The sequence below is a fragment of the Diplotaxodon limnothrissa genome, linkage group LG15, assembly GCF_057381915.1.
Source record: "Diplotaxodon limnothrissa isolate DT_005_m linkage group LG15, D_limnothrissa_male_GT1.1, whole genome shotgun sequence".
Classification (NCBI taxonomy): Eukaryota; Metazoa; Chordata; class Actinopteri; order Cichliformes; family Cichlidae; genus Diplotaxodon; species Diplotaxodon limnothrissa.
The window spans coordinates 5,746,499-5,771,726 of NC_140610.1; the positions used below are offsets into that span (position 1 = coordinate 5,746,499).

The 25,228-nt window shown below is 39.1% G+C and overlaps 1 protein-coding gene across 2 annotated transcripts in view; it reads right to left on the reverse strand.

The window, feature by feature from the left end:
- LOC146616880 (MAM domain-containing glycosylphosphatidylinositol anchor protein 2) overlaps nt 1-25,228 on the reverse strand; it is a 190,249-nt gene that overhangs the window by 88,728 nt on the left and 76,293 nt on the right. For both annotated transcript variants that reach the window (XM_085372252.1, XM_085372251.1), the window contains exon 3: nt 17,643-17,817. In XM_085372252.1, the coding sequence (XP_085228378.1) occupies nt 17,643-17,817 (175 nt within the window). The remainder of the gene's footprint in view (nt 1-17,642; nt 17,818-25,228) is intronic.

Consider the following 25,228-nt stretch of genomic DNA (forward strand, 5'->3'; position numbering starts at 1 on the left):
TAAGTCCACTCTGACGACGGCGCCTGTGTAGCAGAGATATCTCAGTAAACTGAATATCATTCTCTGAGACATGAGATATGAGCGTGAGCAGTTTCATGTGCTGCTCTGCTCTCAGTGCTGTCGGGGGGATGAAAGGAGGGAGAGGAGAGAATCCACTGAGAAACTCGTTCAGACGCGACGGTGTGGCATACACATTTCTGTGCCGAGAAACAAAGAAACAGTGAGTGGACACACTGCAAAATGAGAGTCAGTCAGAAGCGTAATACCCACATGGCTAGATTTCCAGTGATGTTAAATATCTAAAGGCTGTTGTGACAGTTTATGGCTTGTTATATGTATACTTTACTAGCTGCAGTGCACAGTGATAAGATGAGGCTGCGTAGGTTCCTTTTTTATTTGGCTAAACATGAGGGTGGAGTGATGTCTGCTTGGCCAATGTTCCCTCAACATATTCAGCAGACCATTGTGCAAGTTGCATTTAAAGAGGGCAGAGGTATTTCTGGTTCCAGTTTATTCAATTTCTTTTTTTCATATGGCAGATATAATTTGTACTTTCTCAGTTCTGCAGCAATATGCATTCAATGACAGTCCTTGAGCCCACATAATGATTTCCACCACAGAATGTGCTGGTTATTCATCTTTTAATGAAGGTCTCCCTGAGGGCAGGTCACAGTCATTCAGTACTGGTTGTTGGCCTTGCTTGTTGTGTACAAAGACATCTCATCATATTATCCAGCGCATCGCCGGAGCACCACTTCCTGCCATAAAAGACATCTACAGGAAGCGGTGTCTGAAAAGGGCTGGGAAAATCATCAAAGACCCCAGTCACCCATCACATGGACTCTTCACCCTCCTGCCCTCTGGGAGGCGCTACAGGAGCCTCCGGACTAAGACCACCAGGTTACCGGAACAGCTTCTTCCCCACAGCTGTCAGACTCCTGAACTCTGCCTCCTGACATCTGACCCACGTTAAACTCATGGACTGAACATACACACACCCACAATGGACAACTGTACCCTCAAACACAATAATAACATGGACTGAACCACCACTCACAACCACTAGCACTTTATATAGCCTCTGTAGGAATTATATCTCACTTATCTTAACTGCACTACTGTATAGCTCTGTGTAAATAATCATTCTGTACATTCGATAATCTTTAATCCTACAACTGTTTACAACTTGCATAGTTCCCATTTCTGTATAGCTGTATATCCCAGATTCTGTAAAGTTATTTATTTCATATTCTGTATAGTTTTTCATATTTATATCCTGTTCATATCCTGTACATAGCTTGTACTCACTACAGCCTGTACATACTTATAATTATAGAATATTCACAACATACTTCATACCGTGTACATTATAACATACCATAATAGAACCATTTCTGTAATATACTCACATATCTATATTATTGCTAATATATATTGTAATATATCTATATCACTAAAGCACTTCTGGATGGATGCAAACTGCATTTCGTTGCCCTGTACCTGTGCATGTGCAATGACAATAAAGTTGAATTCTATTCTATTCTAATTCTATTCTATTATGTACTGTAGATTATGGAATCCATAAATGCATTAGAAGCAGAGTTAAACTTTCTGGCACAACTTTAACTACTTTTCAGGTAGGTAAAGAAAATAAAATCATAACGAGTTAAAGCTCCTGCAACACTTGTAGCAAACAGAACAACATTACCGACTGACTGATGGCTTTTGGCTTCATCATTTGCCCAAATAGTTATTCTGAACTAGTTGCCCACACAGTCTTTCTCAAACAGGTGAACCGCTACCATATTTCTTTCATAAGTCTTTCTGACTTGCCGTGTTACTTATTAATGCTTAATAGTTGTGAGTTATTTCAACAGGTGTTTTGGTTATTCTTACACAACCCTTGCTCCTTTAGCAACTATCTGAAATGTGAGGCTAGGATTAAAATTTAAAAAAAGAATACATGTTTAAAAAAAATTAATTCCTCACTTTCAGAATTGTCTATTGTGTCTTTGTAGAAATGAATCTACATCAGATCTGTAAAACTGCTGCTGACAGCTAAATTCCTGCTAATAGCCAAACTTTAGCCCTGTGAATGTATTGTTAAAACTCACACTTATTACACACAATAGTGGCAAAGATGTAATATTATTTCAACTTGTAAAGCTGTAGAGCAAACTAAAAGAGGTAAAAGTAAATATATACATTAAAGATTTACTATTCTGGTGAGTTCTTTGTGGGGGGGATTTTTATCAACTAATGACATGCAAACTCTGCCTTTTGTGCTCTCTGCGATAAACCAGTGATTCTCCTAAAATGTTTGGGAAAAAATGATGCTCTGACTTTGTCCATTGTGCAGAAAAATGATAGGATAATCTACAAAATACTTTATCTCATTAAGGCATGAAGGCTTCCTCCTGTTTAGCTTGAGATTTGTTTGGGCAGCATAAAATTGTTGTTATCGACTGTGTTATAGAAATAGACTCGCTTTTTCCTGTCTTTAGTCTTACTGATAAACAGGCTGTAACATTAACTTCATGTTCACTTTATAGAGCAAGAACAATAACAATCTTATCACCGAGTATCTTCAGCGTGAAAGCATACAGGTGCATTTGCATTGATGCAGAGGATTAATAACAGTGCAAATATGTCACACACAACTATGGGTACCAATTTAAATTTCAGGGTTTTTTCCATTTAAGTCAAACCTTTGACTTCTATTGTGACATCCATTTAAAGAACTTTTAATAAATTTATTAAAAATCAAGTGTTTAAAGTCAAAGCCAGTAAAGCCAGAAAATTTAAAAACACACTTTTGAAAACACATCTAATAAGCCATTTCTGAAATGAATGTCAGTGACATTTACCATTTTGATTTATATTTAAAAAAAAAATACTTTCAGCTTAAATAAAATTTAAAAATTAGACCATTCTTGTTTGCTAATGACGTACATAAGGTCATGTGTTCTTTTATTTCTTTTTCTGCCTTGACAGCATCAGTCACAACTCACTTAATTGACGTCAGTTCATTTAAAACATTTTTGCCTGGATTGTAACTGGCACCTAGAAATATGAGAATAATAATAATAATGACTTTTAAAGAATTAAATAGGCAAAATAGGCTTGCTGCCAATTATATGAAGAACTTGTTAGTCTCCCATGTGTCTGGCACTTACTTACATCTGGGCTGCTGGTTATTCTAAAGTTTCAGCAAGTAAACAAAGATCAGCAGGCCTTTATCATTAGAGCTCTCAAACTGTGAACAGTCTGGCCAGTCAAGTCACAATGTCGACTTCTTTATTGTCTTTTTAGTTTCTTTTAAAAACGTTTTTATAGCTTTCACAACCGTCTGATAGATGGCAATGTTGGTTTTAATTTTCTTGTACATTCTTACTATTTATCTTATTTTCTTTTATCCATGTCTCAGACTTTTTAAAACATTTTTCCTTCTGTGAACCTCTTTGTAACTTTTAGAAAAGTGCTTTATAAAAAATAATAATTATCAATACTTACAAATAAATAGCAGGTTTTGTTGTGATTCCATCTGAAGAACAGTAATAAATATCTAAAACTCATTTGTAATAAAAACACTTCATTAGGTTCATTAGGTCAGATAGCTTTATGTGTGCTATTTTACGCCACTATGGGACTATAGGAATATTTGAAATGAAATATAATCAGTAGGTCAGTTATTGGCGGTCACAACAGCTGTTTTATTAAACTGTGAAGGGGCACATCTTTGACATTGGGGGGTTTATAGCTGCTTCACTGCTGTCTCTGCCAGGAACATTAACCCAGCTAGACATGCAGGGTTAAGGCTTATAAAGGGCAACACACCACCCTTGCCATGGCACTTCTTTGGCATGCCTCTGTGGCACTGACTAACAAGCATTGAATTATTCATTAAGTATTTCAACATCTCTGCGTTTATTTGAAATTAAATTTGTACTAGGGGACGGGGAGGAAGTGGCTTTCCTCTCACTTTCTCTATGAAATGTCCCTTACTGGCTACCATTCTGCCTTAGGCTACATATGCGCTCAGTCTTTTTCTCTCTATCTTGAGTCATCATAGGATATACATTAGGTATCAAAGTAATGGTCTTTCAGGCCACAGTCATCGGGTCTGGTTAAGTATAATTACTGCCAGTTGAAGTAGCAGTGCAGCCTAAGTGAATATAGATATATAGATTTTGATAATGTAGCATGATGGTGAAAAAAAATCTATTTTTATTTTCTGTAAGAGCTTATTTATAAACGCTGCATAGCTTGAAGTCAAAGCTCTGAAAACAGATTATGGTTAAGTTTACAGAGAAGATGCAGTTTTCCTCCAGCAAGAAAAAAGCCATCGTTCATTTTAACTGTGCTATTTAAACTGTTGCTTGAAGAGAGAATCTAAAGAACGCTACAACTCGATGTCCCTTAGAGACAATGCTTTTCCAATTATGCTGCGCTGTCATGTCTGTAGGTGTAAGACCAGTGCCTGTTTGTTCTATGTACTCGTGGACATTGCGTGTGATAAATGGAGGGGCATATGTCAGCAGCCTGACTGAAAGGGCTGCAACCCCTCACTTCCTCCCGGTGATGGAAATGGGGAAATAATGAGGCCTATTTCTGCTCTGTGTGAGCAGTGTTTGTGTTTGTATGTGTGTTGGGGGGGTAAGGAGTAATGAATCTCCTCTTCATCCTCTCCCTTAGACACTGGCATCTGCCTCAGCCCATCTCCTCTCTAATTCATCTCCCAAGGAAAACAAGCAGGCCACAGACCACTGATCTAAACAACAACACCTAGAAAGCCACCATTAGAGTTGGAGGCAAAGCATCAGTGACATGATGGAGTTCTTTTCTGGTTTGAGCCTAATGACCTTCTCCTGTGTTCGGTTTGGACACCCAAGGAAGGTACATCTTTTGTGAACGATGATTTGAAAGCATGTTCTCTAAATAAAAAAAAAAGTAGAGCATGGTAGCAGTAGTTGGACAGCAACAAAGAAGTTGAAAAAATAAAAAGCTTATTCAAGTAAAGCAGTAAATGCCGCTTTTAAGACATGTTGTAGGCGACATGTGTGTATTTGTTGGGGAAGACAAATGACCATTTCAGACAAATGAAAGAGCACTGAATAAAGCAAAATAAATCAATGTGACCTCTATTTGCGAGCCCAAGAAGAACATTATTACTATTAGGATTTGTTGTATATTGGATATATATTGATCCAACACTAGGGAAATATGATATTCCAGCTAAAAAACAGAGATATTCCTATTTATGTATTTCATTTTGGATTTTTACATCAAATATCATGATACATCAAATATCATGATACATGGATATATCTGAATAGGTATTATTCTTAGAAACTATTGGTTGGGCTAACTGAGGAGATATGGATTTCAACTGACCTTTAGTTTGTTTGTTGGAAAAAAATTACTCAGTTATTAACTATCTAAGCCACAGCACTTAATCACATGCATACTTGTGCTAAAGTATCACGCCATGAAGTTTCATGTTTTTATTAGAAAAAAACCACTGAATCTCCGATAATGACCACTAGGGATGGGTATTGATAAGATTTTCACGATTCCGATTCCATTTTCGATTCTGTTTAACGATTCGATTCTTTATCGATTCTTTTTAAAAAAGGAGAACACTAAGGTCGATTAGCTCAGAACTTTGTTTTTTATCTTCTCTTTGAATAAGATAGAAATTTAGGAGTAACATGACCTTACAAACCCAACAGTGAGATCTTAAGAGATCCACAGCCTACGGCTCTTCAATGGGGTGTCACAGGGTCCCCAGGAAAAAAATTGTAAATGTAAAATAATAAAATAAATATTCGTCTGTAGCAATAACAAAGTATAACATAAATTATTCAGTAGCAATTACACAAGAATATCCAGTAATGTCCCTGCCTACAATTAAACACATTCACTTACTGAAAATCGGGAGCATCTGCTGCGGCAAATGGGTGCAAGCCTTTTACCACAAACTTAGTCACTGCTCGGTGACATTCGTCTATCCTGGCCTGAAAGGAGACGCTACCGGTAGACTGCAGCGAGAACTGCCAGCATCTGAGCCAGACTCTGTCTGTCTCTCTCATCATGGTCACCTAAATGCACAGTAATGGCAGGTTTTGTAATAAGGCAGATCGCGCTAACATAATATACACTGTTAGTTGATTATTTACCTGCCGCAGTAACGGGAGAGGACGCGCAAACGCTACCGCTGCTGCTGGTTGAGATTCACGAGTCCGGAGTGGAATTAAAAACACGATATTCATTTAAGGTTATCGCGTGTTTTGTGAGCAAATGCTTTTGCATATTCGTAGTGTTTCCTCCCTTAAATGAAATATCTACTTTGCAAGTATTGCAAGTTGCCCTGTTGTCATCCGTTCTCATAAGGTATAACCAAACTTTTGAGCGTTTGAGCCGCTTACGCACCGTGTTTCCTGCCAGGTAAATGACACAACGTGGTGACGTCATTCGGAGCGACTGGAATCGATAAGGGAATCGTTTGCAAAAATGGCAAACAATTCCAGGGAATTGAAACAGTGGGAACCGGTTCTCAACAAGAACCGGTTTTCGATACCCATCCCTATGGTAGGAGTATCAAATCCAAAAGCATTCAGAAATGAGCATCTTGTGAAGTCAAATCCTTTCGGAAGCACATAGTCGTTAGTTTTTTTTGGTTTTTTTTACATTTCAGATTGATCTTTTACTGCCTTAATGACAAATAACAATGTCCGTCCCTGCAGACAACATTACGTTATTCACAGGATGAATAAAAAAAGAGTTCTATTGACTCAAAAAAATGAATCCAAGGTAACATAATTATCATGTTGATTTTTTAACTTTATATTTAGGTCTTTTAACTGTTTTGTTTTTTAATGTTTCCATAAACGATGGCTGTAAGATAAACAGCTAGCTGTCATCTGTTGCCTTCTCCTCACCCAGAGAGATGTTAAAAAACAAAAAGCAGATCAGAATGAAATTCTACAAGGGATAATCACATTAGCATACACAACACAAACACACTGCAGTATGTTTTAAGCTCCTGATGGCGAGAAAAACAAAGCCAAGAGATGAGGTTGACTTCACTACTCTGATTAAGGGCCCCTCCCTAGAGCGAGTCCTTGAAAGAGTAATGGGCAGTCATGAACTGGCTTTACCTCCATTAACCAAACCAGCAAACATTTACATAATGTACACATAATGTGTTGATTCATTCTGTCCTGATTCAAACAAGGCTCAGATATCTCACTGCGGCTGTATCGTGCTATTCATCACACCAGGTCATTTACATCCAGAAGCACTTTAAAGGCACTGCACATATATCTTGATGTACATACATTATGGGATCTTTTCAGAAAACTATACAGGTACATATGTATCCACATCACCTCATATCATAGGCTCATAGATCATGTCACATAGAAGGACTAAGATGGAGCTCATCAGCCATTTCTCGTACGTAACTTTGCTTTTAGTTTCAAAGGGATGATGGAAATTCAATTTAGGGGTTTATTACCACTGTCATGTCAGACACTGGCCATGGACTCAGTATGTTCAAAATTTAATATAACTGACTATATTTTGTGTATAGTTTGTATAATTTGTGTATTGTGTCTGTTTTGTGTATGTCTGTATCTCCAAGAACAAAAAAACAAATAAAATTCAGGGTCATGCCATATAATAAGCACAATCCACAGAGAGGGTGATGCCATAGACTTTTTCTATGGATTAATGAATAATATTGAAGCTGGCTCCTGTAAATCTGCACCGTGAAGTAAGTACTGATTTTAGTTGATGTGCCTCTACTAATTAGTATTCATCACCACAAATATGCTGATTGTTTTTAACTGACTATATCTTTTCTTCTAAATTTTTAATTTTGGAAACAATAATGTCACGGCGAGTGAGGTGAGCCGTGTGGAGGCAATGAAGGAGGATCCAAACGCAGGCAGTCGTGAAGGTGTGAAGGTGGTTTATTGAGCATGAAAGTAAATACAAACGGCAAAGGGAGCTATGACTAACTAGACTGGGAACAAACTAACTACAGAACACGAACCTGAACATGAGCAGAAACACTTGGCGGTTGACAGCAGGGAAACACACAGATGACGCAGGGTGGAATACACAGACGGACCAGCAACTACAATGACGGCAGACATGACTTAAATACACAGAGAATCACAGGGGAATTACACACAGGTGGTGGACACAGCTGGGAATAATCAACAAGACGAGACAAAGGTAAAACTGAACACACTCACATGAGACGCAGACCATCACAATAAAACAGGAACAAGCAACCATCACACTAAGACACAAACTCGACATAGAGAGACAGACAGAAAATGGCACATGGAGCTAGACAAATACTAAGCAGACACAACTGAAGAACAAATCCTAAACACCACAGAAACATGAAACTCAAATAATAAACATCATCATAATCAACACTACAAGAGAACAAGAAAACAATCCCTGATGCAAACTAAAACCAAAACATAATAAAACTCAAACTACTGGGTCCGACGGACCCAGAACCGTGACAAATAAAAATAGTCACTATCTAATGATGACTTATCTTAACTACAATATCCTAAATTCCTACTGCATTTTCCTATGTTTCCATATATTTTAAACATTACAGCGTTTGCGTACTGTTTAGCAACATATCCAATAACGACAGCTTACATGGAAGCAGGAACAGGTACTATGTAAACCACATGTAAAAGGTACATATGGTATACAAAGGATATGCTATAGGTTCTATGACTCTATGACTATCTGTGTGACAGATGAGCTATCCATAATAGCCATTTGCTATCCTTTACTCATCCTGTCTCAATAATGGAGACAATTAATAATCATGAACAACCACAAAACTTATTGGTGCCATGTGTGTCAAGCAACCCTCCCACTTTTGGCTGATATTGATATTAATTAATACAACAACAACAAAAACAACAAAACTCAGAGGAAAGATACATGCAAATGGCTGTAAGCGACCACGCAACCACTGCTCTGTGTTTTAGCACTTGGATTACTATCAGAGGCAGGAAAAGCTTCATTAATCTAACCAGTTATATACTTAATTGCATTTTATGCTGTCTTTATGGACACTTTGTTTTTTAATAGATTTGGAACTTGGGGAATGAAGCTGTTTTAGGACATCCTGAAAAGCTATTTGCCCCTTACATCTATCCATCTATCTATCCATCTATCCATCTATGTGCACCTTGGTTAAACACTGCAATATGAGGACAGTGTTTCATTCCCATGTCTTTATAGACCATTTTCTTGTAAAAACCCCGACTTTCTGTTTGATACTTGCACGTAAGGTTAGAAACATTCAAAAGTCAGCCAGAGATGCTTTCACCCATTTCCTGGATGTTCTCCAGAGATGATAAAAAGGATATGTAGATCATTTGTTTTTATCAGTAAACAGTCAATGTAATGTTTTAATGTAATGAGAAGAGGGTCCAACACTTAACAATTGTCAGTTCTTTCAATCTGGGTTATAACTCAACCTATTGAACCTGCCTCCAGCACCTACTGCATCCAGCTGAACCCATTAATCCATAGGCTCCCCTGAGATCACCATCCCACACACTTCCCTCTGCCCATACCCAAATAAATTACCTAGTCACTTTAGAGGAGCCTCTCCTGAGTATATAAATGCAAGCAGAGAGGGCAAACATGGGTAATGAAAGGATATAGGAGTTAATAGGAAGTGCATAAGCATCACTCAAAACTCAGGTTTTATCACCGTAGTCTGTTTTTCTGAGTTAACTTTTTCTCCAGAATGCCTTTTCATGCTCTTGTTCTACATACACATTTACACCTTTCAGCAAGGCAGCCTGAATAAGACACCCAATGAAATAGCACATGCCAGTTTTACTGACCAAACTGGATAAAGAAAAGCCAGCACGTCCACAAAACAAACACCATCAGCTGCTGTTTGGTCTCTGAGCTCCTTCATGAACTCCATCGAGGAAAAGCAAACATCAAGCAGACACATTTCACCAAGTGAGCCCACCCTGCATGCTGCTGCAAAGTGTTGCACAGCTGAGGAGGCCTATGCCAAGACAAGTTAAGCCTTTTGACATGTTTGTGAGTCAGGACCTCACTGGTGAAGAGTGTGTTCATGCATAAGTGTGTGCTTGAACCCAATAGGAAGCATCAATTTTTGTTTCCTCTCACACATGAGACCATGTCACACAAAGACATGGGTGCATACTTAGTGCTTCTCACATGTCGAAAATTATTCAAGCTCAGTATTAACTCCAAGTCCATGGCGACACACACACACACACACACACACACACACACACACACACACACACACACACACACACACACACACACACACACACACACACACACACACACACAGTGTCCTTATTAAAATTCGTTGGCTTCTGCATCAGTGCTGTAGAGTGAGGGCTGCATAAGTCCTTCCAAAGATAACACAGAGAAAGCAGGCTATTGTCTCTTTCTAATCCTTTTGAATGAATACCGGGAAAAGTGAAGCTGCAAGTGGACGTTTCAGTGCAATGACATCTACAGCCCAGTGTTTGCACAGAAAACAGGTGTTGTCTGACAACATCAAAATCATTTGCACAACATACTTAGGCAGTGCAAAATACTTCTTTCTTGTAAACTCTGGAATTCTTTCCCTTCTCTGTATTGCATTTTTATATGCTCAATTTATTCAACGCTTGTTTAAAATTGTTTAGAGCAATACATTTTGCCAGGGCAAGCAAGGCTAGCAGTGCTTGCTCAGGGAAATTTAAAAACATGTGTTAATTAAAACATAAACCTTTTAGCAATCTCTCTCCGTAAAGCTCTCCGTGCATTTTGTTGCATGTTTGCATCCTTTCTGTAAATTACTGCTATCTCGTGGCCACATTTGGCTATTGTCTCTAGAAGCTGCCTTGGCCAAATTTAGCATGTTAGTAACAGAAACAGAGTGCAGCAAGACATAGAAGGCTGTCAGTTTACATAAAAGAATAAAAGACCAGCAACACAAAATCAGGAAATGGCATATTTCAGGAAAAGCTGACCTAGATGGAGGAGATCTAAAGACTAGTCATTTGTTTTACATTTGATCATTTGTTGGATTCATTTTAAATGACTGTGAGGTAAATCTGACAATGACTGTTTTCTGATTTGCATATTAATAATTTTTAGAATTATATTACTTTTTATTCCAGATATAACCAATGTATCAACTGCTCCACAGTGATCAAAGTGAGACCAAAGTGATGCCTTCAGATAACCTGATTTAGCCAAGACTAGACTTAAATTATGTAAAAGGCACAAGCAAGCTGCAAATCTTCACAGTGGAAGACATAGCATCTAGGCAAGGGAAAATATATTTTGTATTGTAAGCTTTCTGGCTTCTGTGCCCTGATTTCTATTGACCAATCACATTTGAATAGACTTTGGTAGCATGTAAATAAACACTGCAAAAGGATTGCAATTGCCTAAACCATACTGTCTGATGCTGAGATACATTTTTCTTTTCTTTTTGTAATACACATTTGTAAACAATAATTGCTGGGAAAACACTGAAATTTTGGCCTTGATATCGGTTATTAAACCAGAAAACCTAAACAAATGGGTCTCTAAAGACTTTTAGATTTCCCATTGGCACTTTGGGAAAAGGAGCATACATTTATTGACCAACTACCATGAAAAGGAATAGACCAGACTCCAAAAGTTCTTTCTCACAGTTTGTTTTTTGAGCAGCCTCTTCAATGTACATTTTTCCTCAGCTCGCCTTCTGGCCAAATCTCGTTTAGATATATTGTGCTGGTGATGGTCAATGAACTCCCTGAGCCTGCAATAAGCTGCCCCTGAAGAACTCTTAAGCTCTCCTCAATCAGTCACTCAATGAAACATTAGATGCTGCAGCAAAATTAATGCAGCTGAAATTAAATGAGAACACTGAAAAGACTCCCCTTCAGGAAAAAGAAGTGAGCATCTTAAGCTTAAAATCGATCAGTGTAGGAGTTGGGCAAGGTTCTTTATTAACTTTGCAGAGGACCTTCCCCATAGACCCAACTGTGGACAAACACAACTGAGGTGTCAGCAGGTATAAAATGTGCTTAGATGGACTTCTGAGCCTTGTAAATACATTAGCTTTGAGCTGGGTATATAGCTAATATCAGCTCCTCCCAGCTGGAGAGGGCAGTTATTACCATTAATTATCCCTTCCTCATATTGTCCGCTGTTCACAGAAAACTCTAACGAGAACTTTTGCGTTTCTCTGTCATTTTATTTTCATGTATCTGTTTCATGAATCTACATTTAATGTTTTTGTTTAAATCGAAATTTATTGAAAGAAAGCACAACAGGGTGAGGCTGTGTGTACAGAGGAGGGAAGCATGCTCACTGATCTAATAAAGATACACATATAATATAAGATTTCGAGTGCTTCTTTTGAAAATTGAAAACAGGACCCTTGATTCCAACCAGCAGAAGCTAAATAAATAGACTCAGAAGAAAAGAGTAAAAAGGAATCAGCTGCAGAAAGATCATTCAGGTTTTAAGCCTCTCATTGTAAACCATGCTGGGGCCCGTGTCTCGTCATGAATACTATCTTTCCTTTACAACAGAAGTGATATAGTCCATTATTGCTGGTGTTATTTGTCAGATGTAAACAAACGAGTATGAAGACAGACATGTAAGATGCAGCTGAAACAGAAAGCAAATATAATTCATGGCTTTATTGTTGTGAGGTCCGGAGCCACAATATCTATTTTAATACTAATCAGAAATTGTAGCTGCAAACCACTAAAAGCAGCGTGTACTGCAGAGGGCAACAAATTAAATTCACCCCCAGGGGACAGCTATAACGTGGCTCTGTAGAAATTATGTGCTTTTACTGGATGCGCAACATAACACATTTCTTGTGAAATACAAACATGCTGTGTTACAAGGCCAAATGCAAGGAGATTACAAGGACAGCAAACAAATGCCATGATCTAAAATATGCATGGAATATTCCGTGTGAGTGTGTGTGTTGTATAAATTACCAAATTACTGTAACCAATGGACATTGTCTATATATTAAACTATGCATACTTATTCACAGTAGCCAGCTTGTTTCATTTACATCGCTATCATTCACCAATGACAATCATCAGTTTGCTTTCAACAGCAAGAGAACTAAGGCTGCAAAATACCGTATGATGAAGCTGGATGAGAAGCCATGCCTTTCTATTATGCTAAGGTTGTGTCTCCAGTCTGTCTCGGGCTTCATTTCCACGTCTTATCCTGCACCTCTTTAGTGCAGCCAAGGTGAAATAGTACACAGAAGGAACACGGTTCTAACTGTCAGCAGCTGAGATGCATTCAGCCCCATCCTCCTGCACCACTAAGCCCTTCCACAAGCTTTCTAAACAAGTTTCAATTCCACAACTTTTGCCAGTGTCAGTCCAAATAAACAAGTACAAGAATGTAGCCCACATGCTGAAAGGGAATAAGACAGAGACATGAAAGAAGAGTGAAAAGGAGAGCAAGTTAACAATGTACTCTGTATTTATGTGGGGGACATGAGAAGAAAGCACAGAGAGGGAGAGAGAAAGAGAGGGTATATAAAGGGGAACTGGATCACACAAGATGGTGCCTCATTTATTCATTGTTCAGTCATGCATACTTCGAAGAAATTATGCTTCTTTCATAAGTTGAAAAATGAGCAACACTTTTTGTGGATTTGGGGCCTCAGAGCATGCACGCTAAATGGAGAGCATCAGTGAAACTGTTTTAGACACGCGGTATTACCATAAAAATGTATATTCATCATTAACATTGTTTTCTGAGGGTAACTGTTAATCAACAGAAAATTATGAGACACTATTTAATACCAATAGCATTGAGGAACATTTGGCTCCATTTGGGACATGAAAGACTGTCCTAGAGTGTATTCCTCAACTGGTTGTGAGTGTTTGATGCTTGTTTCTGGCAGTCACTGTGAAACTGATTCCAACAGCCTCGTTCATGCAGACCTACAGACCAGTCAGTGACCACCCTGGGAAACACTGGTTACTAGGGAAAAGTGTGTATTCTGCAATTGGTTGGCAAGTTGGTTGCTGTAGGTAGGTTGACAGGAGTTGCTAGCATGGAATTGGCTGCAAATAGGTATACAGTGCTGCACCACAAACCTCCTTGTGATTGCTTTGGTAGCTAGTAGGTTGCTGCTGTTGCCAGTAGTTTGCATGGAAGACATCGACTTGATATGTCTGCGATCACCCGCAAACTGCTTGCCAAGTGGTAGCAAAACTGTTAAAAGAGAGGATTTGCCTTCAAAGTAAAAGCTGCATCGTTTGACTTGGCTGCGTTGGTTGTAGCGATAATGCACAACTCTTACTTTGAAGGCTATCATGCTCTCATTCTGACATGTATTACACTTATTCAACAATCACAACAGAATGGGGAGTAAATGGTGAGCATTTGTAGACAAGTTAGGATTTTCCTTCTTGGGTGACTCTTGTTGCTACTGTGCTAGGGTTTTGTTTTGTTTTGTTTTTTAGGGGATAAGAGGTTTTCTGCACTGTATGGAACAACAAACTGCAATGAAGGGCATTATGTGTCCTTGAGACTGAGTGCTTAGAAATGCCAATTACTTTGTACTTCACAATAAAAGTCAGTTCCAATGTTATAAACAAACTTGGACAGGATTATTTATCACAAATGATTTTCAAACTGTTTTACTAACCGAACTATGGCAAATGTATGCATTGTTAACATCCCAATGTTTTACCAGTGCATGCCAGCCTGAGCTTTTCTAAAGTCATGAGGCAGACTACAAGAAGGCTACTCTGTAAAGCACAGCACAAAAAAGACATAATCAAGTAGCTATGAAGTCATTTTCAATGAAATGTTCCCTGCTAACGCAAATTAAATCAAGCACTCGTATAATGTTGACACATAAAAAAAAGAATTTTTACTGTAAATATACTGCCTCAAATCACTGGCATCAATGCAGGGAACTGCAGGAGTATAAATCCTAACTTGTGAAAAAGTGCCTGGAATTATTGTAGGTGTTGCTGGAAACTAATCAAGAGCATCACTACCTTTTTCTTTCCTCTGTGATTGAAAATGATATTTGGAAACAAATTAAGGACACTGGGGTCATTTATTTTCAAAGATACAACATTTTTTTCCTTGCAGTCTGGCATATAAAAAGGAGAGGAAGGGACTGAGAGCTGCTGAAATCAGTGAGGCAGCTTGGAGATCTTTCAAAGGCACTAAGCAAGTCATTTTAAATGTATCTCAGTAGAATTTCATGAAGCTCAAACAGTAAGACAAGCTCTTAATTATGGCATGACTACAGATTTCTTATTGAACATTAAGTCCAGATTTGGCTATCTTTGCACAAATAAGTAGGCTGGAGGGTGTCTGATGGAGGGCAGTGACTGCTATTCCTCATCATGAAGTGAAATAGGATAATCACTGACAAATCAATAAAAGCAATAAAGTTAAGTTTGTTATGTTTGCTTAATGAATGCTAATGAACTTTTCGCATTTGTCATGCAGCTGCTTTTAAAATAAAGAATCTGCATGTACAATGACTGACTTTACATCTAAGTAACATTCTCAGGAGAGGAAGAAGAAGTTCTGTTCTTATGCACTACATCATAATAACTACTTTTTATTCACAACAGAAATATGGAACATTGCTATTTTTGGGCTATGCATCTTTGTATCGTTTCATCTGTTCACCAGCTGTCTGTGTTAACATTTTGCCTTATAAATTAATACTGCAACACCTGTTTCATTTTACATTCTAATTTCTTTGCAGGATAATAAACTGATTCAATTCTAAAGCATACATATATGCTGTTCCAGGCAAGCAAAAGGTTCTTTAGTTGTATGTTTTACTACACCACTACGAGGCTGGCATTGCTGCAAAATCAGGACTGTGAACAGAAACATTTTCAGGGTCATGGCTGTCTGGAATCTTGCCAAAATAGAATTACACTGAACAAAAATATAAACGCAACACCTTTGTTACTGCTCCCATTCCCCATGGGATGGACGTAGAGACCTAAAATTCATTCCAGATACACAATATAACCATCCCTCCCAAACAGTGGTCACAAATCAGTCCAAATGTGTGGTAGTGGGCACATCTGCTATATTGAGATAATCCATCCCACCTCACAGGTGTGCCACATCAGGATGCTGATCTGACATCATGAGTAGTGCACAGGTGTACCTCAGACTGCCCACAATAAAAGGCCACCCTGGAATGTGCAGTTTTGTCTCACAGCAAAATGCCACAGATGCCACAAGCAATGAGGGAGCGTGCAATTGGCATGCTGACAGCAGGAATGTCAACCAGATCTGTCGCCCGTGCATTGAATGTTCATTTCTCAACCATAAGCCGTCTCCACAAGCGTTTCAGAGAATATGGCAGCACATCCAACCGGCCTCACAACCGCAGACCTCGTGTAACCACACCAGCCCAGGACCTCCACATCCAGCAGGTTCACCTCCAAGATCGTCTGAGACCAGCCACCCAGACAGCTGCTGGAACAATTGGTTTGCACAACCAAACAATTTCTGCACAAACTGTCAGAAACCGTCTCAGGGACGCTCAACTGCATGCCCGTCGTCCTCATCGGGGTCTTGACCTGACTCCAGCTCGTCGCCGTAACAGACTTGTGTGGGCAAATGCTCACATTCAATGGCGTCTGGCACGTTGGAGAGGTGTGCGCTTCACGGATGAATCATGGTTCACATTGTTCAGGGCAGATGGCAGCTGAGAATGTCCCAGTTCTTGCATGGCCAGCATACTCACCGGACATGTCACCCATTGAGCATGTTCGGGATGTGCTTGACCGGCGTATACGACAGCGTGTACCAGTTCCCACGAATATCCAACAACCTCGCACAGCCATTGAAGTGGAGTGGACCAACATTCCACAGGCCACAATTGACAATCTGATAGACTCCATGCGACGATGTGTTGCACTGCATGAGGCAAATGGTGGTCACACCAGATACTGACCGGTTCTGGGTCCTCAGACCCCCAATAGCGCAAAAAACTGCACATTCCAGGGTGGCCTTTTGTTGTGGGCAGTCTGAGGTACACCTGTGCACTACTCATGATGTCAGATCAGCATCCTGATGTGGCACACCTGTGAGGTGGGATGGATTATCTCAATATAGCAGATGTGCCCACTACCACACATTTGGACTGATTTGTGACCACTGTTTGGGAGGGATGGTTATATTGTGTATCTGGAATGAATTTTAGGTCTCTACGTCCATCCCATGGGGAATGGGAGCAGTAACAAAGGTGTTGCGTTTATATTTTTGTTCAGTGTAGATGGAAGAATAAGGGTCTATTGGTCAATCCTTAGCAAGGTAACACAGATACAGTCTCTGATAGTCACACCTCTGGGCAATTTACCATTTGCAGTCTGCCGCACTTGGACTTCTTTGAAACCAGGAAGAAAAACATAATAACAACCACACACAAAAACACACACACAGAAAGAGGCTAAACTCACAAGAAAAAATACAAAACAACCACAACCTTATTACTGTAAAGCAACAATGGGCAATTGTTTTTGGGCAATGTTGGAAAATGAAAATGGTCTGTGCTGACTCAAATTCATCACACTTACAGTAGACGTCCACCCTAATGGACTTGATGGCAGGAGATCCAAGGCCGTTCTCAGCCTTGCAGTAGTAGCGGCCTCCCTGGGTCCTCTGGATCTTTGCGATGTGCAACGTTTCGTTGAAGACGCTGGAGTCCTGGAAACGATCTGACACACTACCAGCTGTCTTTGTCCACCGTATCTACAAAGAAGAAACAGTGAAAATTACTACGCGTTTCAACGACTTGACAGAAGAGACACAGAACAGACTCAGTTAAGAAGCTAATATACAGTGTAAGTATAGAATAAATACCACAGCCAACATAAACAAAAAAGGGCAGGTAAAACAGACTTGGTAAAAACTCTGAAGCTGTTGCAATCTCAAGAAAACGTTCATTTAAAGAAAAATTTTATTCTGATTGGAACAAAATTACTGTTTTTATTCCGTTTTCTTTTGATCACAATAAAGCTTTTGATCACAATAGAGGAACTCAACACTTCCTCAATTTTTTCCCTGTGAAGCGGCTACTGGAAAATAGAGCTACAATAAGGCTTTTGATGTGAAACATTCACAGTGGCATTTCATTGCCAAAAGATTAACAGCAAAAGGAAAAAGAAACCATAAACTGGATGGGAAAGAAAAATCTGTTGAAATGATTCACTAAATCTGTTAAAGAATGCAGTGAATCGTTTTAGGAAGATGGCAAACATCAACAACTATGATCAGGTTAAAGACTTCATAGCCTTGTTGTTGTGAGACTGCAAGAAAAAAACTGTAAACTGCAACAAGTGACTGTAGTCTGCATCATTTACAATGTAACATACTTGTGCACAAATCAAACAAATAATACTGTGTTAAGAAGTGATATTTAGAGGTATCCATAAACAATTTTTGTCACTAATCCACAGAGCCCACCTATACATGTAGCTTTTTCCCCAGTGTATATGTTTAGTGCTAAACTAAGCATAATCCCTCCACTGTCCGAATCCATGTTTTATGAATAGATAGATGAATAGAATTGATTTTAAGCGCCTTGAGGCGACCTTTGTTGTGATTTGGTGCCATATAAATAAAATTGAATTGAATATCTGAGCAATATTGATCTTCAAATCTAATCAATGTGGTCTGTGCAGTAGACATAATATATAATATTTAAAAACAAATTACCAAACAACATCTATAAAAATAAGTAAAATAGAAAATAGAAATGAAGGTCTGTCTGTATCTGCTGCCCTTGCTCTCCCTGCAGATGATGTAAATCAAATTCTCCGGACAGCTATGATGACCTGCATGTTTGCCACTCTGTTTTTCACATGATCCTGCATTCATTTTATGCGGGAACATTCCTTCTCGAAGCAGCTGAAAGGTTCTTTTGTGAAGCGCACAGTGTTGATTTGGTACCTAAAATCTTCATCTAACTCACTTTCCTCTGTTCCACACAAGACTGACCTCAGCATGGCCTTCTCAGCATGAGTACCTTTCACGAACTGATGAGACCCAGTTAGCCCATGGCATTGAGGTGTAATGAAAGGTGAAATAGTGTTACTCTCCAACATGAGGTTGTAATTGACTCTCCATCATCTCCCTCTCCTGTCCTCATTAAAGCATACAGCATGAACAGGTACTGTGACAACTCTGGCCCGGGGGCCACACAACCAGAACCGTGAAGCATAAAGCGCCATTCAATCCCTCATCCTAAGTAAGCTACAGATGGACTGGCTTTGCCTGCAGAGCCTTACATATCTCTGTCTAGGCAGGGGAGGCTATGAATTAGAATCCAATATCTCCACACTGTATGGTGATAGCATCATCTTGGATACTGATAACATCCCATTTTGCAGCGATAGCATCAGATGGAACAGGGATATCATTGCATGCAGGGATAGGGATTGGGTGCTATCACAGAGATTGCTGCAGCGCTGCTCTAGCTGTAGGGTTTTAACCATGACGACTCCATCCCAAGGTTACGACAGTATGAAGTTTGGTCATTTTCCAAACAGATACGAGAAAGGAAAGGGAAGGGTGGGTGGCCCAAAACCTGATAATGTTAACCTATTTCAGAGGCGTTTTTGGACCTTGGGGGTAGAGGATGACATGAAGCAAAAAATTGAAGCTTATCAGTTTCAGATTCTCTGTCTTGCTTGAGGTGTTACTTTTCAGAGAGGTAGAAATAAATTAGATACCTTTAAAATTCATATACAGAGAGTGTGTGTAAGTTACTAATTCTTTTCAACAACCTCTTCCACCGAAAAGAAAAAAAGATTCTGCTGTCAGACTGTGCTTATATACCATCCCTTTACACAGAGGCCATACTACCATTAAAAATAAAAGCCTCTAAATTAGCACCCGGCATACAAAAGGCTCCACTTGGCCTGTTTAAAATGCATTGAGAGACACTGAGAGAAAGCACTTGATGAAAAAGCCCAAACTCAGCAGCTGATAGATGCAAAAGCCACACCGTCGGAAAATCTGGGGCCCTGTTCTAACAGTTAGGGACATCATGAGTTCAGCACAACAAGCGCTAAAGTTAAATAACTTATGAGCATAAATTAGATGGGAGCAGATTTTCTGAATACTGTGTCACTACAGTGCTCTGGATTCCCTCATGCAAATACAAAGCGAGCTGGCTTACGGCGACCTCAGCAGAATTCAATATTCACCCAGCTTATACCCCCAGTCATTTTCTTTGGCTTTTGTGTAAAGAGCTTTGAGTTTTCAGAAAATGCAGTATCAATAAATGCATTGTTAGAGTGACACTAAGAAGTGGGTATTCAAATAACTCTTTATATTTTCAAAAAAGGGAAATTGCAGCAGACCACATTATTGGTGAGCTTTCAACTCCTTCTGTACCCTCAGGCTATTTTCATTCCGGCACTCTTCTGACTTTTTTACCTCTGCCCACAAGGGGCGTCCTGAAGTATACCCGGTGAGAACAGTTTGACCCTCTTCACTCTCCTCAGTGCAATGCAAATACTCTTGATCTGAGAGGCGCTGGCAGATTTGAGCAATATGATAATTGTTCCTCCCAGCCCACTGAAAGCCTAGCTGGGTTTTTTTTCTGTTCTCTTCAAGGACTATGTCAAACAAAACTCGTAAAGTACCTACAAGTATACAGAAGGGAATGTGCCAAACTACCCGTGGTGTACCAGCTAGTAACAGTATTCTAGCAGAATATTATTCCTGTCTGTGCCTTCTGATTAAAAAAACTGCTTTATTTCACATTTTGTGAAAGCACCATGACAAAGCGAAGTCAAACACAATAATAACGCTTTTTTTGTTTTCCTTAAATCAGACAACCCTAGCAGGAATTACAGTATTTGCTTACATGGAAAGCAGAAGCTTGTATAGATTAATATCCAACTGAATATCCCAGCAGTGTCTGAGACCACACATGCTGAGATGTCACAGCACGAGCTAATTAAAATGCACCCAGTGTCTGTTGTTATGCAGTGATCATATGCTGGAGCACGCATCTTTGGTGAATCTGCCATATTGCCTGCTGTGACGTTTCCCTCTACCGAACTCGAGACTAGTTTCTAATTGCCAGCCATCTTTTCTTTTAGACAGTGACATTGGTCCGCGCTGCACAGTGGTGCAGACAAGTGTGGCTGAGCATGACAATCAAGTGATCAGAAAAAGCAGCAGGGGGTCTACAAATTGAGAGTGCACTTACACAGCAGGTCTATATTAGAAAATACTGGCCTTCATAAAAATTGGATGATCATACTGTATGAAACGCATCGCAGTGACAGTTTTGATGTCAGAACCTGAATCAAAGAGGACAAGCACAAGACAGTGACATACACGAAAATGAAACTACATCTGCTTTTTGTTTGTTGAACTGCATAGTGTATGCTTGACTGGTGCTATTAAATTCACTTTTAAGACTATAGGTGGGTTGGATAGGGTGCAGATTAAGGGAAAGCTATCAGACAGATCCCCTTTTGATACTGCAGTTTGTATGGCAAACAGTGGAAAAATAGAAGGTTACATCATGCTCAAAAAAAGCACCATCTGCTAAAGACACTGGCACTGTAGGCTAACTGTCATGGGAGCATCCAAAACAGATCACATACTCCAAGCGGTCTGTATAAAGCGAAATATCCTAGGGCCTGAGGTCAGCTTATTTGTACTTGCTGACCCGTGGTGCTGTGAGTCGAATCTGGCTGGCCAATAATTGAAACACACACAAAAAAAGGTGTTTGCGATGTGGTTTTGCTGGCTATTGGAGCTTGGTACTCAAACAAAGTACTGTGGACATAATGGATGGAGGCCAGGGCAGAGGAGATGGGGGCAGATGGCTTCATCATCAGGGACTCTTTGATGTCTGTTCATAGCATCAAAGACAATGAATAGATCTGGAGAACAGTGACCATGAAAGTATGAACAGGAAAAGCTGTTTATATTTATGTGGTGGTCTGACAGAGTCAAAAACACCCAAACAGTCAAAGAAAGACAAATAATATGATTAAGGAAGCAAATAAGACTTATGAAACACTGTTTTTTAAAAAGGAATGAACAAATCTATTTTTCTTTCCAGCTTTGAGTCATCTATCGATGTGCAATTCTCTAAAAAAATAATTTGTAAAATGTAAGAAAATATTAAAAAAATGTGTACAGTTTCATAGAAACCCAGAGGACATTTTTTACATTAGATTTACATATAAATATGTTTTACATTCTTCAAAACACTGAACAACTGCACATCTTTGCAATTAAAAGCTTTAGCCAGCTGTTTGTTAATATCGCTTAATAAATGACTTCTTACCAAACTAAAACCAATTAAGTTCTTTTCCTTGAGCAAATGATTAATGGACTGCTGCAATACACAGAGATGTTAGTCCTGTAGCAGAGGAGGCACTGCATCAATGAGGATTTTTTCAAGCCATTTGATATTTGTCATCCTTTTTTATAAATTTGGTAAAGATGCAAAAATATAAATTTCAGGACTTCTAGACTCACCAGATTTCATGATTCTTATCTTTTTAAATTTTCTATAAATCATTAACTTGAAGATGTCAAATTGTGTGCACTCTTTGAATTACAGTTTTAGTAAAATATTTAGTTAAACAGCCAATTCAATTTAAATGTATTTATTTAGAGTCAAATAACAACAACAACAACAGATCCTAAAATACTATAGAGAAAACCCCAACAATCAACAACCTCTTATGTCCCCCTTGGCGACAGTGGGAAGGAAAAACTCCCTTTTAACAAGCAGAAACCTCTGGCAGAACCAGGCTCAGGGAGGGGCAGCCATCTGCTGTGATCGGCTGTGGGTGAGGGAAAGGAACCGGGACAAAAGACACGCTTTGGAGGACAGCCAAGCCACTTGTAGCTAAAGACAGAAAAGTCAGCAACATCACTAAGGGGGCGAATTTTGCTGGCTGACCTTCATGATCACACCCTGAGATGTCTGTGACTGTACTGAGCGAGGGTTTTCCCCTCATAGTCAAGAGGTTTATTAGATGGGGCATTGTTTGGTGCAAAACAGGGCACTGCTTATTTGCAATTTCTGAATCATAAGCTGTTGAATATACCCGAACATAAGACGTTATTATGACCAAAGCATCAGATGTTGCTTATAACCAGTATATTAGGCCGTTTCAAGTAGTATTTGAAACAGTATGAGACAACAGAGCATATTTTAGTGTTGAGAAATGTCTTATTCTTTTCCTCATAGAGCTAAGATCTGAAAATCCTTCTAGCGACATCTGTACTATACATCCCACAGAATTAGATTTAATTGGTCCCTGATCCCTCCAGATACAAATAGTCCCAGTCTTTCTGCATAGCCCAGGGTAACACCTTGAAATGCCTAACCCACAAGTCAGCAATGAAAAAACACATATGGTGTGGAGTTGACTGACAGGAACATATATTTATTTGACAATTAAATGGAAAGGCAGAGAAGTCTTGCTGCTGCTACAAGTGTGTTTGTATGTGTGCCTGTATTGGCTGGATGCATGTATGACTTTATTATTAGAAAGCCCTTGTTTTTCTTTCTGAGGTGGGTGGGCGGATAGGCACAGGGCTGACAAGGAGAACGGCTACAAGGAGGATGTTGCCTGTTTGGACACAATCCAGAGACTCCCACCAGTGAGAAGGCCTATAGGGGTGTCTCTGTAATTTAAGAAGTGTGCATATTGATAGACATGTGAAGAATTAACGGTGGCAAAATAGCCAACCACGGACCCATTTACTCTGCAGTTGGTCCTTTGTGGCGCTATACTTGGCACAGCACCCCTCAGTGTATGCATTAACCCAGCACCAGTCAAAGTCAAAGAAAGAGACTGCAATCTGAACATTAACATTGAAAAAGGCAATTTTGTGATTTGCTATTGCAGAACTAATTGAAGATTTTACTATGCTAGAGATGTGCCATGAGTCTATGTGATATCATCATCCTTGATTCAAGCTGCTATATGGAAGGATTGCTTTGGTCACCCAAAGTTAGCATCGGAGAAACCAACTGGTTTGAAAAATGCAAACTGGAAATGCCGAACATTTGCCTTGAAAGGAAAAGCTGCACCTCTTGAAATGTGTTGGCTGCAGCGGTGAGCCATCAGTTTTACTTTGAAGGAAACTGTTCTCCGTTTCCTGTTTTTGTGTCAGCGTTTTAAGTTTTGCTACCACTTGGTAGCTAGCAAGTTTCTGGTAGCAGCCAAAGCTGCAGTTTGGTGCAACATCCTCTCAGCAATCAATTTTACCTTTGACTTCTAGCAGCCTCTGACAACTGCTGGAAATATGCATTTGTCAGAGGCCTAAAGACATTGACCCGTTCCTGGGCCTGTGCAACTGAGATCTTGGTATAGATATAGAGGGCATATCTGACTTATCAGTGCTAACTTGCAAGTAAACTGTGCCTACCAATATTTTTTAAATAATGTTATATGAATTCTGAAGTCTGAGAAAAAAACAAAATGTGATTTTTGTCTTTCTTTCAGGCCTACCCTATATAATTTAGTAAAGTAAAACAAGTTATAGAAAAATGTCTTGCTATACTCTATGGTTATGATGTTTTGGTTAATATAAAGTACTGTAGACAGTTGACAAGATTACAGAGTCCAGTCAAGAGATTATAGTAGCCAGGGAAACTAACTGTATTAATGCATAATTTCAATTTATTCACCTGTTATAAGATACGTATTTTATATATATTAATAATTTACTGTATGTATCATACCTATCATCATAAAAAACAAGATCATTTATATGATATACAGTAAATCATGTAAGAGTTAAACATGGAAATATGTATAGAAAATATCTGCTAGTATCACAGAGAAGTACATACAAAAGACACAGAAAGCAAACTCACACACACATAAAGAACTGTTCGCACTGGTTGTCTGTCTGAACTTGCACACTTGTAAAGTATCAAGACAGGACACAAAAAAGTACAACCTTTGCAAGTACTGATTATTTTCCCCTGCATTGGTCTTGAAAGATAGAGAAACTCAGGTCAATTAAAATGTGGAACTTTGGGGCAAAGAAAGGCTCAGAACACATTCTAAGGATTAATATTTAATTCTAAAGAAAAGATGGGCTGTTACTGCCGTATTAACTTGCAAGTGTGTTTCCGATGAGGTCACACACCTTTTGGTTTTTC